Source organism: Sphaerodactylus townsendi, linkage group LG13, assembly GCF_021028975.2.
Source record: "Sphaerodactylus townsendi isolate TG3544 linkage group LG13, MPM_Stown_v2.3, whole genome shotgun sequence".
In the NCBI taxonomy this organism is placed as follows: domain Eukaryota; kingdom Metazoa; phylum Chordata; class Lepidosauria; order Squamata; family Sphaerodactylidae; genus Sphaerodactylus; species Sphaerodactylus townsendi.
The window spans coordinates 28,301,711-28,319,462 of NC_059437.1; the positions used below are offsets into that span (position 1 = coordinate 28,301,711).

The 17,752-nt window shown below is 43.5% G+C and overlaps 1 protein-coding gene and 1 long non-coding RNA gene across 2 annotated transcripts in view; both read left to right on the top strand.

Annotated features, from left to right (window-relative positions):
* Positions 1-531: 531 nt before the first annotated feature.
* LOC125442635 lies at positions 532-2,697 on the top strand. Its single transcript, XR_007246022.1, has 3 exons — positions 532-592; positions 1,343-1,401; positions 2,585-2,697. It is a non-coding gene; the product is annotated as an uncharacterized LOC125442635 (long non-coding RNA).
* A 7,417-nt stretch (positions 2,698-10,114) lies between these two features.
* Positions 10,115-17,752, top strand: part of FGF13 (fibroblast growth factor 13) — a 217,521-nt gene continuing 209,883 nt past the window's right edge. The window contains exons 1-2 of the mRNA XM_048514017.1: positions 10,115-10,265; positions 17,256-17,442. Of these exons, the coding sequence (XP_048369974.1) occupies positions 17,394-17,442 (49 nt within the window). The 5' untranslated portion in view covers positions 10,115-10,265; positions 17,256-17,393. The remainder of the gene's footprint in view (positions 10,266-17,255; positions 17,443-17,752) is intronic.

A 17,752-nucleotide genomic window follows, 5' to 3' on the forward strand; every position in this document is an offset into this window, starting at 1 on the left:
TTGTGAGCCCTGCTCAGCAGCTAAGTGCACAGCCATACTTAACCGGGTTCATCTTCTGTGTCTCAGGTCTTAAAATAGACACTGCAGTACACTCTGCAATCAAGTTGCTGTTGCTTTCATGGGTTAAGTGGTAAACCAGGTGCAGCAGGTTGACGCATGTCATGTGCTCAAAGGGAAATGGAACATGCAAGGATACGCACCATTTGGGAGAAAGAGTAGAATGAATACCAACTGATTCCCCCCCTCCCTTCTGTTTTCTCAACAACAGACAAACCTTGTACAACTGATGTCATGCGAGAAATGTCTTCAGCTTGATTTAAACATCACTCTGGTGAGGTAAAGAGCTTCCTGGTGCGACTGTCCCAGCTCAAGGTCTGTTCAAGCAGGCTGCAAACAGCAAAACAGCAACCCTTGTTTAGTTAGCAGCACACCAGCATGCTCTCCGCAAGTGCTGTGGATTGCAGCTGTGCAAACAAAGGGCTGTGGCAGCACAGTTTAAATAGGACTGACAGCCATGCAAATTCACACAGGGAAGGTGTTGGTTTTTTTGTCTCATCACCAGTATCATGTTTAAACTGCTTTAGTGTTTCAGGTAATGCGAAGCTCTTTGTCTCTGCTGTTAGCAGGTGGACGTGGCTACTCCTTTGGGATATGGCAAACCCCGAAGTCTTGTGACATAGAAGGAGCAGAGACTGAGGGCACGGCAGCGAATGCCAGCTGCTGTTTAAGTTGGTGGTAAAAGTGTTTGTGTGATTTGCTATGAGGTGTTATTTAAGATGACTTGGAAGAAGGCATTACTGAGCAGGCCCGCTGACTTGGCACCAGCACCAGTGTTTATAAACAGAGTTCGTCTTGCCTGCTGCTTTCCTGTGCCGTCTTCCAGCTCAAAGGAAATCAAATAGATTGCTAACATTGTAAGAAAGTAGGGCTCTGCTGGCAGAGTTTGTTCCTTTTTATGGCCATCATTGTGTAACTTTTGGGACTTTTTATAAACTCAAGCTGAAGGGGATAAGCAGGAAACTACTCCTATAGCATATACACTGTAGCACAAATATAATTCAAGGCAGTTTAGCTATAGGGAGAGTCATACTCACCCTTGTTCTGTCAGCTCTTGAAGGGCTTATCTATTGTAATAGGTATATTACATCCTTCCAAATACACCAATGGATGGTTAGGTTGCACATTAATTGTAATTAATTGGCTGGTTCTATGTTGTTTCAAGTTCTGGTTTTGGTTCTGTGTTAACCGTTTGTATGGTCTGTACTGGAGGTTTTATTAAAATTGATTTCCTTGAATAAGTAGGTTATATCACATTATATCCAACTGTGTCTGGCATTCCTAGAGCATGACTTGGCAACCAGCAGAAGACCAGGAGAGGATGGAGACATGAGGATGCCATCAGTGAGAATCATTTTTTGCACTTTTTTCTCCCAAAGCAGCTGAGGGCAGGGGGAGAAATTACCAATCCCCAGCCCTAGGCATTCCCCTGCTTTTGTGGCTTTCCTCCAGGGAATAGGAAGAAAATAATGTGTATCATGATGTCACCTTGGGTAGAAACCCAGAAGTGATGTCACAACTACCACACAGTGCTTTGAGGAATTCCTAGAGCATTGTGTGGTAGTTGTGATATCACATCTGGATTTTCACTGGAAATGATACTATAATATCATGTCAGTCAACCAAATAACTAGAAATGTCCCTGCTATTGTGGGCATTGGGTTGGCAACCCAAATTATACCTTTTTCCTGGGTCATTCTCAGAGACTGTCAAATAGAAGTGCATTAGGAGTTCTTGGGTGAAATTTTATTCCCAGGTGAATGGGAACCCAAATCAGATCAGGACTGCACACAAAATCTATCATACTAGGTTATTACCATACTTTTCCGCATACCAGAGCTGGTCATATCTCTGATAACCCTCTATTCGGTATTATCCCTCTCATTTCATAACCCTGCTCTAATCACAAGCCATTTACTGGACATCTTGTGTGCTAGCTGCGGCATACAGTGAGGCACAAGAACAGGACTGACTTTTGCCAACTGTGTGCCTTTTAGATTTTCTCTGTTTCTAATCTGTTCTTGTATCAAATATGAATGAACCTGTTAATTTTTTTAATCTTTATTTCCCATTTGTTTCTTTGGTTCATTATACATGGAGCAGTTCCTGCAACTCTCCTCACCTTGCAGTGCCTTCAAAGTGGTGTCTCCTCACGTTTCCTTGTTTACAAACCACTGCCTGCTGTGTGGCTTGCCTGCCCCCACCCTGAGTCATTCCCTTGTCCAATGTATGAAGATTGCTTGTCTTTTTTTAGCCCTTTAAATGTGATATCATTATTCCTTATATTGATATTGTGCAGGCTGCTATCGTTTCCCTGCTCTCGCTAACTGGGGGTTCCAGAATCTTTGGCAGCACAACTGTACAGAAATCAGTCAGTACAGAAATCTCTACCCCAGAGGAAACTTACCCTTGCTGTGGGGCACAGCACCAGTGAATAATCAGCCTTTGACTGGTGAATGAAAAGCAACATTCCTTAAACCTTGCAAAGTAGCAAGATTCTAACATTCATACTTGTTTTGCTTTATAGCCTCTTCTGGATCAGAACGGAACTGCTTGTGTGATCTGAGGACTTTACAGCTTTGTCCAAGAAGAAACTGAAATCAAAAGAGAAATGCTGAAGATAATAATTGCCAATACAAGAGTGGGGGTGGGAGGGGGGGATGAACAGTGAGAGGGAGGGAGAGAGAAAGAAAGAGTGAAAGAGAGGGAGTGACATACAGACATGATTTTTAGACACACATTCCTGACTGTCTTTGGGACACCCTTCTCTCTGGATCCCAGGACTGATAAAACTGAGTGATCAGGAAAGTCTTCCTTCTTTGCATTTTGTCATGCCTTTGGTCTCTGACTGTTTAAAACGATCCCTGGTTATCCATAGCAGTCTCGTTTACCTTTCCTTGATTTTGTCCCTATTTTACCTTTAGGGTGGAATTTGGAAAGCAATTTTTTTTTAAAAAAAATGTCCCTGGCATGCACAAGAATTACTATTTCTCTTGCAGTTAAATGTTTGAATGGAGAGGGGATGCCTCTTGTCTTTATGTACACAGTGCCTGTAATTGTGCATGCATGAATCTGAAGGCACAAGTAGTGCTTGCACAGCCTATTACTGGGCACTGTTGCTGGCATGATAATTGTATTACAAACACACAAGGAGTGTCTCCTTGCTGTTCTGTGAAATGTTGGTAAGGTCCTGTTAGGTCAGCATGTGCTGATTTCTTCTGCAAAACAGGTACCATTAGGATTCTTATAGATCATGTGCAAGGTTTTGAATCACAGTGAATATCTAGTGGTGAGTATTAGACTTGGACCAAGGAGACCTGGGTTCGCGTCTCTGCTCTAACACAACAAAGGTCACTAGGTGACCTTGGACCAATTACTGTAGCTCAGTTTAACCAACCTCAAAGAGGTGTAGTGTGGATAACACAGAAGGGCAAGATGGGATATGTGTTGCACCCCAAACCTCTGAAACACCCCCAATATTTCTGTAATGGAACCTAAAGTCTTTCTGCATCATGTTGAGAATAAATCTTCATTCTCTGTAACTTTTTAATCCCTCTGTCTGAATCTCTTCCTCCCTTGCATTTCTCCCTAGGTTACAAGAAAACAGACTGTACAAGTGTTGAGCATTCTGTGAAGAGGCCCTGTAATTCCTGTAGGGTCAGATAGAAGGGCTGTGCATCCATGCTGGGATCCAGCTTCTCTGCAATAATAGGATACTTGCCTTGTGTGTTGTGTGCAATGTCCTTGACTTGTAAGCCAGCTAGTTCCCTGCTGTCATGAGCTGCTAAAGGCCTTTTTAAAACAAAATGAAAAGAGAACACCAGCAAGTATCACTTTGCGTGTTCTTAATTGGTTTGCCTGGTGCCGGCTGTCAGATGACCTACCCACTGGGCATTCCTCGATAAAAGCAGCTCCCTTGTACTTCCTTCTTTGGATGATCCTTACAGAATTCAGCCAGGTGTGTAAAAGCTTTGGCATCAGTGTTCCATGGTTACCCTCAAAAGAGGAGCTTTCTCGAAACCAGAAGAGTCAATTATGACTCTTCAGGGTATCAAAATTAGCTTTTTTCCCTTTCTTTCTCACATATAATCAACCTGAAGATTTAGTCTTGGCATGCAGGTGTCAGACATAAACTGTGCTTCCATCCACTGCTATGACATTTCTCAGGCACTGCTATTCTTTTCTTATCTTTAGCATTGGTTCACATGTGTTCGTGCTCATCAGCCTCCCTCAGTAACCAGACTCAGGATTGCTGAAATCAGGCTTATTGCATCAGAGTAATGAACAGGTTTTTGCTGGATCTAACATTCTCACTCAAAGCAACAGTCTATATCTCCTACTATGCACCCCTCCCCCTAATGGTTTTCCCAAAAACGAAAGCACTCTCAGGTTGTGCAGCTCCTGTAAGGTCAGAACCCTGATAAGGAACAGGTGCTATCTGGCTGGAATGTCTCTAAACAAAGCAAGCATAAGTATGCACAAGCGATTCTTTGGTGCCAGTGTCTCCTGGACTCCCCTGGGTAAGCATGGCAAGACCCAAGGGGTTGGGGCTTGACATCCCGCCCCCCCCCCCCATCCCAAGACAGACTCTCCCTCTACCCAGGTTCTGACATCTGAGTAAAACTGGTAGAAGATCTTGTCAGTATCCTTCTCAAATTGGTACCTAGAACTGAACACAGTATTCCAGGTGAGGTCTGACCAATGCAGAATAGATAGGTACCATTGCATCCCTTGATCTAGACACTCTACTCCTATTGAGTTTACCTCCCAGCTGAGATCTGTCAAGAATTTAGTGATCAAGTGATTTATATGCTCATGTAGCTGAAAGTGAAACATCTTTCCTGTTAGCCATTTTTCATATTATAGATGACTGTATCTTTCCATAATGAGTGATGGACTCTGGAAATGTACACTGGCTGTTTCACAAGAAGTTCATAGTGTAATGAATTGGCTATCCTAGACTAGATAGGTAGTTTGCCTTGTGAATATAATGATGCGACTTCATCACCAGTGGGTGCATGGCTGTTGCTTCCTTAACTATTCAGACGAAATATAGTCCTCACCCTCCATGCTTGCTGTTTAGTCTGGGAGGGATATATTTTCATAAAGCTATTTCTCTTTAGACATCAGATCCTGGAATGTTGCACACAGCAGGCTGGAAAAAAATTGACCCACCCAAATAATTGCAAGGATCATGCTGGGATTTTCTTAGGATAGAGGAGTATGGTTATTTTTGGATAACTCTTTGGGCACCTCTATATTTATAATTCATCTTTTTGACATTGGAGCTGTGAGGGGTGGGGCTCATAGAAGAGAAGCAAGCTGTGCCAAAAAAGGTAGCACTTCTTCCATTTCTAACATTTTCAAAGCCTTCTTTTGACATGAAAAATTCTGGCGTTAGGTGAGCCTTCAACCCAGCCATTGACAGGTCACTGAAGCCTTAAGTATCAAGTGTATGACAGAGGGATAGAAACCAGAATGTACACTCTGACAGACACACCTCTTTTACTTTAGATCTCAGGTAGTCTCTTTGTCTGGTTTTTCCCAGCTTCTATCAGGATGTGTCAGATACAAACGCATACATGTACAGCAGCGTGGGAGCTCTTCCCCTATTGTGCAACCCTAAGCTAGTAAAGGAAATGTGCAGTGGTGCCAGCTATTTGTCCAAAGTGGTAGTGCTCAGATTTCCATTCCAGCTCTGCCCCACATTTCACCATTTTCATTCTTGCCAAATGCAGTTCCTCTAATCCCCACTGGGAATACCCCTTAGATTAGAACAACCCCCTTCATGCTAGTACAGGCAGGGGCCAGCTTTTGGGTTTGGGTGTTGTGGTGGCAGGCCATTAAGGTAAATCCCTCAGTGCTGGCATCCATGCCACTTGCACTGGCACTGGTAGCATGGGTCACCAACACAACCCTTCAGCTGCTACCAATGTGGTTCAGCACCTCCATTTGGATTGCACAGTTAGTTTGTGGCAGTTCTCAGTTGGTTAAATGAAACTTCCATGTTCAGAGGTAGTGAACTTCTGTACACCGCTTTCAAAGGAGGCAACAAGTGGAGGAACTCTGATTTCAGTGTCCTGTTTATAGCACTTTTAGGGTCCTCTGATAGGCCAGTGTGGGAAATAGGCTGCTCAGCTGGAATGATCCGTAAAAGCTCTTGTTATGCACTACTGGCCTACTTAGCAAGGTTATTGGGAAAATTAGCAAGATAATGTATGGTTTTGTTTTCACTGGAGGTGTGGGGAGAATTTACCAGGGCTTCTTTTCCTTGAAGAAAGTTTGGATTTATACCCTGCTTTTCTCAACCTTAAGGATTCTCAGAGCGGCTCACAAACTACTTCCTTTCCACATAACAGACACCTGGTGAGGTTGAGAGAGTTCTGAGAGAACTGTGACTAGTCCACGGTCACCTAGTAAGCTACATGTGGAAGGGCAAGAAAACAAATTCAGTCTACCAGATAAGAGTCTGTCACTCATATGGACGAGTGGGGAATCAATCCTGGTTCTCCAGGTTAGATTTCACTACTCTTAACTACTACAGCACTCCAGCATAACTTCTCTTGTGGTAGGGAGCAACTAGCATCTACAAAGCAGGATACTGCAACACTCTTTATTCCTGTTCAGCTAACTCTTATGTACTTTAAAGCTATGATTGAAGCTCTTGCATTCTGGAGGAGGTATAAGTGCCTCTGAAAGGAATTTTAAAGGGTCTGCTGCACAGCCATTTAGTACCGAAAGAAAAGGTAAACTTCTTCTCTTCTTGTCATGGGATTGTTCATGACCAAGAGGCATTAAAATGGGTATCTTGACACTCCAGACTTGCGTCAATTGAATCGTCATTTCCTCTCTTTCTGTGTTTTGAGGCCTCTAAACAGAATATCCTGAATCCATACCAAAGTGCCTTTCTCAAAGGTCTTTGGAGCAAAGTCATGATTTCTGAAGTGGGAATAAAAAGAATAATTCTCTTCAGTTTTTGGGACCACACTCTATCCATGAGCAGAAACCCATCTGCTAACAAAAAGTGCGGGTTGAAGGAAAGAGCCATCACACTCTAAAAACAGAATGCTCACGTTCTTTATTATCTTAATGACTTTAGCCATGCAGGACAATGGTTTACCACCTCATACATTGCTGAAAGGTAACACTAGAGGCAGAGAGGGAAACAGGAAATTTGCTAGAATGTATTCTATTCATTCCCCCTTACCTGCATAGTGCAGGCTAGCTTTGTCTTGTGAGATCTCAGAAGATCAGGGTTGACCCGTGTTAGTATTTGGATGGGAGATCACCTAGGAAGCCAGTCACCTCAGCTTTACTGCAAAAGAAATAAATGACAAAGCACCTCTGAATATTTTTGGGTTGGTTGCAACTTGATGGCAAAAAATTGTAGTTTCCATGGGACAGGAGGATCTGAATGATCCCAAAGGAGGAAGGACTCTCCCAAGGGGAGATTATACATTTTCAAGACACAAGGAAGAAGCTCTCTTCCATTGGGAGCAACTGTTTGGATGAGCACAAACCATGAAGGATGAAGCCTTTACCTAGGGACTCTATCTTGTCCATTCGACAAGGAATAATGCAGAGAAGTCCCAAAAAGTAAAGCTAAGGTAATGGTGAACATTAAACTATAGCAAATTTGAGAGCTGGCATAATTTAGTAGCTAAGAGTGGCGGACTCTAATTTGGAGAACTGGGCTTGATTTCCCGCTCCTTCATATGAGTGGTGGTCTCTAATCTGGAGAACCAGATGAGATTCCCCACTCCTTCACATGAAACCTGCCAAGTGACCTTCCCTCAGCCTCACCTACCTCACCAGGTGTCTGTTGGGGGAGGGGAAGGTAAAGTGATAGTAAGTTGCTTTGGGACTCCTTTCAGTAAAAAAAAAGGTGGGATATATAAACTAACTCTTCTTCAACCTCAAGTAAAGCTAGCCCGTCCTAACTGAAATCGTGTGTGGGAGTGCTGTCAAATCACAGCTGACATATGGCAACCCTGTAGGGTCTTAAAGGCAAGAGACATTTGGAAGTGGTTTACCACCTCCACATGGGCTGAGAGAGTTCTGTGAGAACTATGACCGGCCCAAGATCACCCACCAGGCTTCATGTGGCAGAGTGGGGAATTGAACCCAGTTCTCCAGATTAGAGCCCTCCAGTCTTAGCCACTACACCACACTGGCTGTCAAAACTGAGTTTGCTTAGGATAAACTGTAAATGTCAAGATAGGATACTGCATGTTTTGATCTTTTCTTTGTTCCTTGCTCAGTCAGAATGCTTGAACACAGCATGAGTATTATTTTTATTAATTTATTAAACTTTGGAAATGAATTATGCCTATTTGGTCTTGCTGTCTGAAGAATTATAATGAGGGGAGAGCAACATGTTCACTTGCCAGCCCTGTAGCACAATAGTTTGAATTAGCCCCTGTGCTAGCTTGGAGTAGCAAAGTGGGTAGGTGCAGCCAGCAAGAGATACTCTCAGAGATGATGGAAGGAGGGATTACCCAGTTCTTTTTTTTTTTTTGGCATTCCAGGAGAGCAAGGGGACAGGGCAGCACTGTAGTGAGTTGGGATGGATGTGAGTTTTTTTCCTGACCTTACTGGAGCCATCCAGAAGGAACAGGGAATTTTGAGTCCTTTCCTTCATGCACCCCATGATGCATTAGAACTTACTGTGGTGATGGTTTCATCTGTTTAATTGGAGGTGGCAGCTGCAGTTCCCATAATGCTATGTTTCTCTAACTTTTATCCCCTCTCCTTCAATAATTACTCTAATTTAAAACCCTTGCAGGTAGAAGCTGCTGCTGCCTTTCTGGCTATGACTGGGTGGGTTCAAAGTGCATCATTCACTTCTCAATCCTATGCAGTCGCTACCATCCAAGACAACCTGTTGGGAATAACTCCACACAGGATTGCACTGTCAAGCTGCTTCATACCAGCTGTGTTTCAAGCCTTACTTTCCCTTTCAAGATACTTGTACAGGGAAGGTTTGGGCCCCTTGCCAACAAATATTTTGAAGGACATAATTTATGTGCTGGTCATATTTCACAACGTATGAACGGTCGAACCGGTGTTACAACTTCACAAACTGAACCTTTGTATCCCTGATGGTTCATCCATGTATGCATATAATGCTAGATTATGTTATTATTAAGTGAGGAACAGGCCTGTCTGAGTCAACCAAGAGATTTTGCAAAGTGATATTCCTCATCATCACACACCCTGGCATACAGGTTAATCTCTGTGTTGGAAAAAGGCACATGAAGCCACCCAAAAACTAAAGTATGTTACATCCTTATTGTGTCTGTCCTCCCCAGGACATTGCAAAAACACTCCTATTGGTTTTTCACAAGTGCTGTAAATAGATTGAACCCCTGATGTCTTCTGCAGTATTTTAAAGGGAGAACAACTTTGGATTGTAGAGTGAGAGACGCTCCTTAACTGAGCTCAAAGGTTGAGCTGTTTGTTTGGCAGGTGACTGATAAAGTTGTCTTCCTTGAATTGCTGCTGTCTGTTTCATTCCAGTTATATCTCTGCAACAACAGTAGTGCTCATTTAAGTCACCATTACAACCATAAGCATTTGCTGAAAAAAAACCTTTTGCCACACATGGTTTAGACACCTGGATTGTGAGCGCAACGGCTAGGTAAAATATGTATGAAGGTGAGGGGTGTCTCCTCTGCATCCAGTGAGCATACTGTGTTGGTACCCTAGCCTGTGCATGTTCCTTCGCTGCCTGTTTCTTTGCTTTGAAAGGAGAACCCTTACACTGTAAGGGGATCTGACCACAGCTGCCTCTTTCAGCACTTTAAGGGGTGGAATGACTTGGGAAGTAAAAACAACTTGGAGAATTTTGTTTCACTAAAAATAGCAGCCAGAGAGAGACCCTGTGACTTGCCATTTCTTCGTTCTGAAAGCTGGCAGGTCCTTGAAGCCGCCCATGACACTTCTGGTAGCAAGTGACCTGCTGATTTCCCTTCACCCCTCCCAGAATTGGAGGGTGCTGATCCAAGAGCACTTTCTTCAACCAAGCCCAAGAGAAACTGGGCGAGGGAGACTTTAAAGACAAGTGGGGAAAGGACATCTGGTCAAACACAGGATTAACCCAGAACGTCCCCTTGAGAGTGCTGGGGATCCCTGACTGAAAATAGCTTCCCTAAGCACACCTCCCTCACAGGGATTCAGGGGCTTCCAAACCTGCTCTTCAGGTTAAGGTAGGTGCAGTCAATCCAAGGGAGGGGAGAAGGGATGTTCCAGGTACAAAACCATTGATTTGGGTGAACAAATGTAATATTGGAAATTGAAGATCGGGCATAGCCAAGCATAGAGCAGGAGAAGCCCCAGTACTGCCAGCACCATTGGGGGGGGGATTCATTTCAAGCCTTGTCCTCCTACCTTCCCTCCTTTACAGATCAAGGGAAATTGATTCTATGTACTCTGAAGCTGGCTCATTGCTTTGCTATTTTCAACAAGCTCTTTGTGTCATAAGCCTCATCGCCAGCCCCAGACAAAATGCAACCTGTGATCTGTGTGACTTCTCAACAGATTTTTTTTTTGAGCAAGGGAGGGAAGAAGGAAAGATGGTGACTTTGGGAGGGAGTCCCTTCCTGATGTCCCACCTCATAAAAATACAAAAGGGATCCCTTCTGTAAAGCTGTTTACTTCTTGCAGTCTTGCTAAATGGGAGAATTTTGCCACACTCAGTGGGTTGCCAACTGATCAGAAGCAAACTAGCCTGTGCCTGTAACAGCAATTTGACCTGCTGAAATGTTGCAGAAGCCTTCCAATTTCAGTGATTGCCAATGACTTTAGATCAAGTTGCTTTTGAAGGCTAAGGAGCAGTTAAAGGAAATGATTACTACTACTCATGTTCTTTATTTTGTGAAACTGAGTTTAATGTAGATGGTCAATGCTGCCCAAGTCTTACATATGGAAGAATTCCCAATAGCAATAGCTGTTTTGGGTCTGTCTTTATTTAGATGAGTTGTCCAGGTTTTGTGCAACTCAGAAAACATCTAGCCAGGTTTATGTGCCCAGATGTGGAAATGATTATGCAAAAATAGAGTCTTTCCTCATAAGCAAATGTCTAGATTATGTCATGAGTGCCCTGACTTCTGTTATTTTACATCCTTGTGAATAAAACAGTTTTCTGTAAAATTTGACGATGGGGGATGAGTTAAACCACCAAAAAAGTGGGTTGCAACCTCATCAAAACTGGGTTGCCTGGCAGCATCATAGTTTGGAAAGTGAGAGGGAGGAAGGGAAAAGAGGAGGACAGCTGCAGATGAATATAGAATACTACGTAAAGTACAGATAGAATTAAAAGATGGGTCCTGTGAGGTTTAAAAATGGGTGAAGACGTAAACTTATTTTGACAGCTGGAGTTATGATTCTATTATATTTTCTACATAGAAATTCTGGGAACTTGGCTTAAAATGCCTGTTGTGGTAGGTGGGGGCACCCCCACAAGTTACTCTAAAACTGTTGCACACCACAGGCTAACAAGTCTGAATAGTCACCTTCTCTCAGTGTCCTGTGAGGAGCATGCCAGAGATCTGTAAGCGAAGTTGCAAAACTCTTACCTGACTGCAACATCTAGGATTCTTTCAGAGAAGACATGACCATTGAAACTGGTTCCCCCCTTCCTCCCAATACAGCTTTTTCTGTGGTTTGGCCCCAAACTGGAGGGCTTTTTTGGAGGGGTGGAGCATCTATACATGTGTGCCCTCTGGTGGCAAAGAATAGAAAAAAAATGTTGGGAAAATGGTGGTTGTTGAAGGAATGTGCGGAGGAAACTCCCAAGTGGATGGTCCCTGGCTGCTGTGGATGTCTTCGTTTGCAGAGTGGCTGTGCATGCGAAATGGAGAACCCTCGTCATAGAGGTTTAAAGTATGGAATGGGCAGTTGAAGCTTTTCTTGACACGGTGGTAATGAACATTACCTGGTGTTTGCTGCAGATCAAACTGATATTAAAGGGGCAGCTAAAGGGCTCGGTTTAAAAGTTGGTAGCCCTAATGTGATTTGTAGTGTAGGTATTGCTCCCCTTCCCATGCACAAGAAAACAAGGGTTCAGAGTTACTGTTTTAGGCCATTCTACTATTGACTGTGTGCTAGAAATCACAATATATTTTGGAATGTGAATTACGTGCCACCTAGCCAGACAGCTCCAGAAGGGAAATGTGCCTTGCTAATTATATTCTGTCTGTGGTATTATGCCTGGGGTCAGGCTATTGGGGTTCTGACTTCCAGAAGGCAAATTTGGGGAATGAAGTAGAGAGAATCTGGGGGATTATGATTGGACAGGAAAGACGTGATATCACTTGAAACACGACTTCTTTGTCATCACCAGATGTTCGTAAAGAGCTAGTGCTTCTCAACAGGCTGGAAAGGCTCTGAAAAGCATGTGTGTGTGTATATATTACAACCTGAGAATGTTTAAATACAATCATATACCTGGAACTGCATCTCATGTCACCTGTGTGATTCCTTATCACTTTGAATCCCTTGAAGTCTTGGGACACCCCTTGGTTTCCTTTTCCTTCTGAAATCGGTCCTAAGTATGTGCAATAATGGGAAATGTTGTTCTGTTTCCGTTTATCGTTGTTTCTACTTCCTTTCCCTCTCTTTGTAGTCTTCCTGGTCTCAGGTTTTAGGCTGCAAACAGCTTGGAGCAGAATCCTCCTTCTTGTACACAGTAATGCTATGAGCACATTGATGGTGATGCATAAATGTTTGGGGCTATTTGTAGCCTCCTCAACTGGTGACCCATCAAATTAAATAGCTGCCATCTCTAGCACTCCTCCCCAGGAGCTCAAGAACCCCACCCATGCATGTTTTTCTCAAACGCTCAGCAGACTGCAGTGCATGGCAAATGGGTTGTGTTCAGCTCAGTTGGTCACAGACTGTACAAGCCAGAACCCTTTTGTGGAGGGGGCACCTCAGAGCTATGCTTTGATTCATTTCTGGTATGCAACAACACCAGAGCTCACCACCTTATGAGAAGATGCCAGTGCCGGGTTTAGATGAAGAGAGGCTCTGAGCTGTTCCACTTGTGAGCCCCCTCCCAATCCTCCACCCTCATGACTAGAGGAAGATGGAAGAGTGTTTTAAACAATATTGGGCAAAGCCGAAGATGTTGACAGGCGTTTCAAATTCCACAATTCACAATTTCTCCTCTAAAGGATATAAGATGTTATTGTTAAATACCATAGGGATTGAAAAAATGCATAAATAAAATGCATGCACCTATGACAGTGTCAAAAATATTATATCCCTTGGCTGGAGGTCCCCCTTGAGGCCCTAGGCTTCAGCCTCTAAGCCTATGGGGAAATTCAGCATCGTCTGGAGCATTTGCAGCATAAGAAAGATCTGCACCAGAAAGTGTAGGGGCTTCACTATTTTTGTTGTGCTTTTAAGTTGTAAGGGTGCTCTATACACATTTTCCTGGTGGCAGGAGAAAAAGAATCTCACTGTAGTTTGATGCCAGGCTGGTTAACTGCTGTGTGTTGCTACTGAAGCAGTGAATCTGTAGTGGGATGGTCTAGACATCGCAGCTATTTCTATCTGTTTATCACATTTTAATCATGAGGAATCATTGAGTCTGTCATCTGCACCTCTATAACTGTGTGGTTTGGTTCTGCAACCCAACAAGATCGACACAGACTTCAGAGAATAATCAGAACTGCAGGAAAAACAATTGCTGCTAACCTGCCTTCCATTGAGGACCTGTATACTGCACGGGTCAAAAAAAGGGCTGTGAAAATATTTACTGACCCCTCGCATCCTGGACATAAACTGTTTCAACTCTTACCCTCTAAACGTCGCTACAGAGCACTGCACACCAAGACAACTAGACATAAGAACAGTTTTTTCCCGAATGCCATCACTCTGTTAAACAAATAATTCCCTCGATAATGTCAAACTATTTATTATATATTTATTATATAATTACTGCACTACTTTTTTCATCATTCCTATTACCCATCTCCTCCCAATTATGACTGTATGACTATAGCCTGTGCTGACATTTCATTTTATTTTATGATTTTACATTTTATGTTTTTATTACTATTGATTGTTTCCTGATTGCTTACTAGACCTATATGACAATCATTAAGTGCTGTACCTTATGATTCTTGACAAATGTATTTTCTTTATGTACACTGAGAGCATATGCACCGGAGACAAATTCCTTGTGTGTCCAATCACACTTGGCCAATAAAGATTCTATTCTATTCTATTCTATTCTAATCTTGACATTCCTTCAAGGAGATCTGGTTGGCATACAGAGTTCTCTTCTCTTCTATCTTAACCTCACAGCATACCTGTTAGGTAGGTCAGGCTGAGATGTGACTGGCTCAAGGTCACTGAGTGAATTTTATGGGGATTTGCACTCAAGACAGATAAAAGGGAGATTCGTCTTGCAGGAAAAAGAAAAACTTGTCGATTGGCCTTAGAATACCCCTGAAGAGAATCTCAGCATTAATTCAAATCCTGAAAATCTTGGCTCTTCAGATTCACAATTTTAATTTAAAATATTTTTATCCTCCTTCTCAGCAGTACTTTTCTTATAAAGATGAAGCAATATATAAAAGTATCAAGATACATTGCCCTACTGCTAAATTAGCGGTTAAACCACCTGAGAACAGCTGTCTAACAAAACTCCTGACAACTCAATGAGAAAAATCGCAGAACACAATTTAAACTCAATTTAAACCACAGAGAAATCAGTGAGGACCAGCCAGTGTTAAAATGCAGAAATCAAGAAAATCAGATGTATCCATCAAAAGAGATGGCCATCAAATTACATTAATATCAATGCAAAAAAATTATAATGAAATATATATACAGAATTGGGGTTCACTTTCAGAAATTATTTGACAGGCAAGTGAGAAGTCATGATGTGGAAGGAAGACTCAAGCCTTCCACCCCAAAAATTCACACCTGATAATCCTCAAAGGGCATCTTTGGTTTCCTCTTTAGGAAAAACATCTCATCATGGGACACATTTGGCATTTAAGTGGAATATGATCTTGGTTTTGGAAACCACAAATTTTGGCCACATCTCAAGTTTTATCTCCAAAATTAGAGCTTGCCAAAAATACTTGATACAAAAAAGTCATTCAGAAATGTAAAACTCAACAATGAGCAGGGTTTTTTAAATTGTAGTGTCAGCCAGTTTCCAGCTCAAAGCAAAGGAGACCACATGTGCATAAATGGCAAAGGCTGGTGCTAAGGACTGCCCATTTAAACTCATTGCTTGTTTTTTTTAAAGTAAACATTTTCAAAATAATTAATTGATTAATTGATTCTGTACTTAGCATAAGTATCAATCCTGCTGATGGCTTGATGGGCCAACCTAGCAGATCTTTAATGGCAGGGTCAAATGCCCCAACCATACATTCTGGGCAGCAGCTGCCTAGCTTTGCTTATATCTGTGCCTTCCTATACTATCTGCATTAGCAGCTGCATACATTCTGTTGTTTTTTAAAAGACAGTTTCCCCCATTTCTAATCTCAACATTCCCAGAACATTCTCAAGGAGAGACTTGTAAATACTTCAGCATCATGTATGAAATAAATATCTTAATTGTGATCTGGAGCAATTTCTGGAAAGTATGTGAGTTTATGAATATGGAATTACACTAGTGGACACCACCTTGAGAAACCTGAAACAGCAGAGACCACTGTTTCTGCTGCACCTCTGATAGGTGTTCAGAGGTGGGAATTTTAGCAAATGTGGCTTATCTCATTCCTGTGTGATAAGTTGCAGCTGCGAAAATTCAACAAGTGCACCAGTCCTGTCTTCATTATGGTCTGGTTACCAGATCTCGTGCCCATCAAGATTTTCCCATTTTAGGGGCACAGTGCCTGAACTAACCAATGAGAAGCTGCAGTTTTAAATTAGGGACCATCAGAAGGGGAGCAGGTGCTTAACTCTTTCTCCTCTGGCTCTGACTTCCTCCTCCCTTCAGTTTCAGACGTTCATTCAGTCCCATAGCTTGTGGGAGGCACATCCACATAACATATAGTTTGTCGCTTATTGAATTTGCAGAAAGAAGCTTCCAACTTTGCCAGGTGAAGAAAGAGAGAGGGGAAGAATAGCCAATGGTGAGACTTTCCTCCCCCAAGACTGTGTGAATTGCTTGCCCTAGAGAAGATCTCTAGTTAAACTTCCCTGAAGGACGGAGGACTGCAAGTGATGCTTTTCAGTGAATACAGGTGTTTCCATGAAGCACCTTCCCCACAGCAGTCTGCACCGTACAAGGAAATTCCTTTTCTTTCCTCGAAGTCTGCTGGGCTACTTGATGAATATTTACATTTATTTGGGCAGATGTGTGAATAATAAAATACAGCAATCCGTTTAAGATGCTTGGTTAAAGGGGGGTGAGGAGGTTGTGTGCAGCGTCCACTCCCTTCCCTCCACTTTTCATTTACTGTACTCCATTCCAGCTCTCCCTTGAAGTAAAGCCAGAGCATCCCTTTCTGTCTTGATGTCGTTGCCGTCACTCCAGCCCCAACAGGTAGCTGGAACGGAGTACACCTGGGGGCAGGAGAGATGCGGACACAGCGGGTCACTCGCTTCCTTTTATGAATCCCGTGTTCCTTAAAGAAGCCCTGCGTGTATCTTCCATGCCTCCCCCTCTGCAGAGTAATGCCCCCCCCCAATCTGGGGTGGGTAGGTAGGTGTAGGGAGATTGCACACTCTCGTGTCAGCCCCCCCGCTCGTTGCACAGAGTGGGGAGGACAAAGGCGCTTGTGCACGTAGGGCAGTCTGCCTGCCAGTAACATCTGGGGGGTGGGCGAAGGCTCTTCGGAGCGGTGGTCCACCCCTTCCTCTCCTTCTTCCTGGGGAAGGTGGGGAGAAGAGCGGGGATTTCTGGCAGTAGTGCGGAGGGGAGACGGCTTTTGTCTCTTGCCAGCCTCCCAGCCACAGGGAGGAGGAGAGGGAGAAACTCCATCCTGCGGATGTCCAGGGCAGCCCCTTCGCTCTCCTTGGCCCCCTTTCTCCCGTCCTAGGCACAAAAGGCTTCCAGCAGCAGTCCAGGCTGCAGGCTTTGGGAGTGCTCGTAGTGGTGGGCATTGAGCATCCTTCTGCATCAGAAGCAGCAGCAGCCAGCCAGCCAGCAAGGTTGCATTTGGCTCTTCTCTTTATTTATTCATTCCCTCTTTCCCCCCCTCCCCTCTTCTTCCTTTTGCTTTTAGGTTTTTAAAACCCCTCTCCATCCCCCTCCCCCCCACCCCACCCCCCCACAAAAAAATCTCTCGCTGCCCGGTTTCTAGAAGACCAGCCGGAATCTCCACGAGGTCTCCTGGGGGGATTTTACAACCAAACTGGGATCTATGAGTGGGAAGGTGATCAAGCCAAAAGAAGAGAAAGATGCTTCGAAAGGTAAGAAGCAGCCAGACACGTTTGTAACTCCCCCCCCCCCACCGCGCAGCCCTCCCCTGCCTAATATCCCTTTTGTCTCAACACCTACCTTCCTCCAGAATCTCCTTTGTCGTTTCTCGACCTCTTTTCTTGTTGACCTTTGGGGGGAAAGGTGGGGTAGTTATAATCATCCTAATTCTCCTCCCTCCATTTACCATGGAAATATCTTGGCTAAAGGTGTTTTGTTTTGCTAGATCTTCCCACTGTCATGAAATATGAAGGAGGGGGTGGGTGGGCTTTTTTTACACTGCAGTGTCTTCCTCGCACTGAA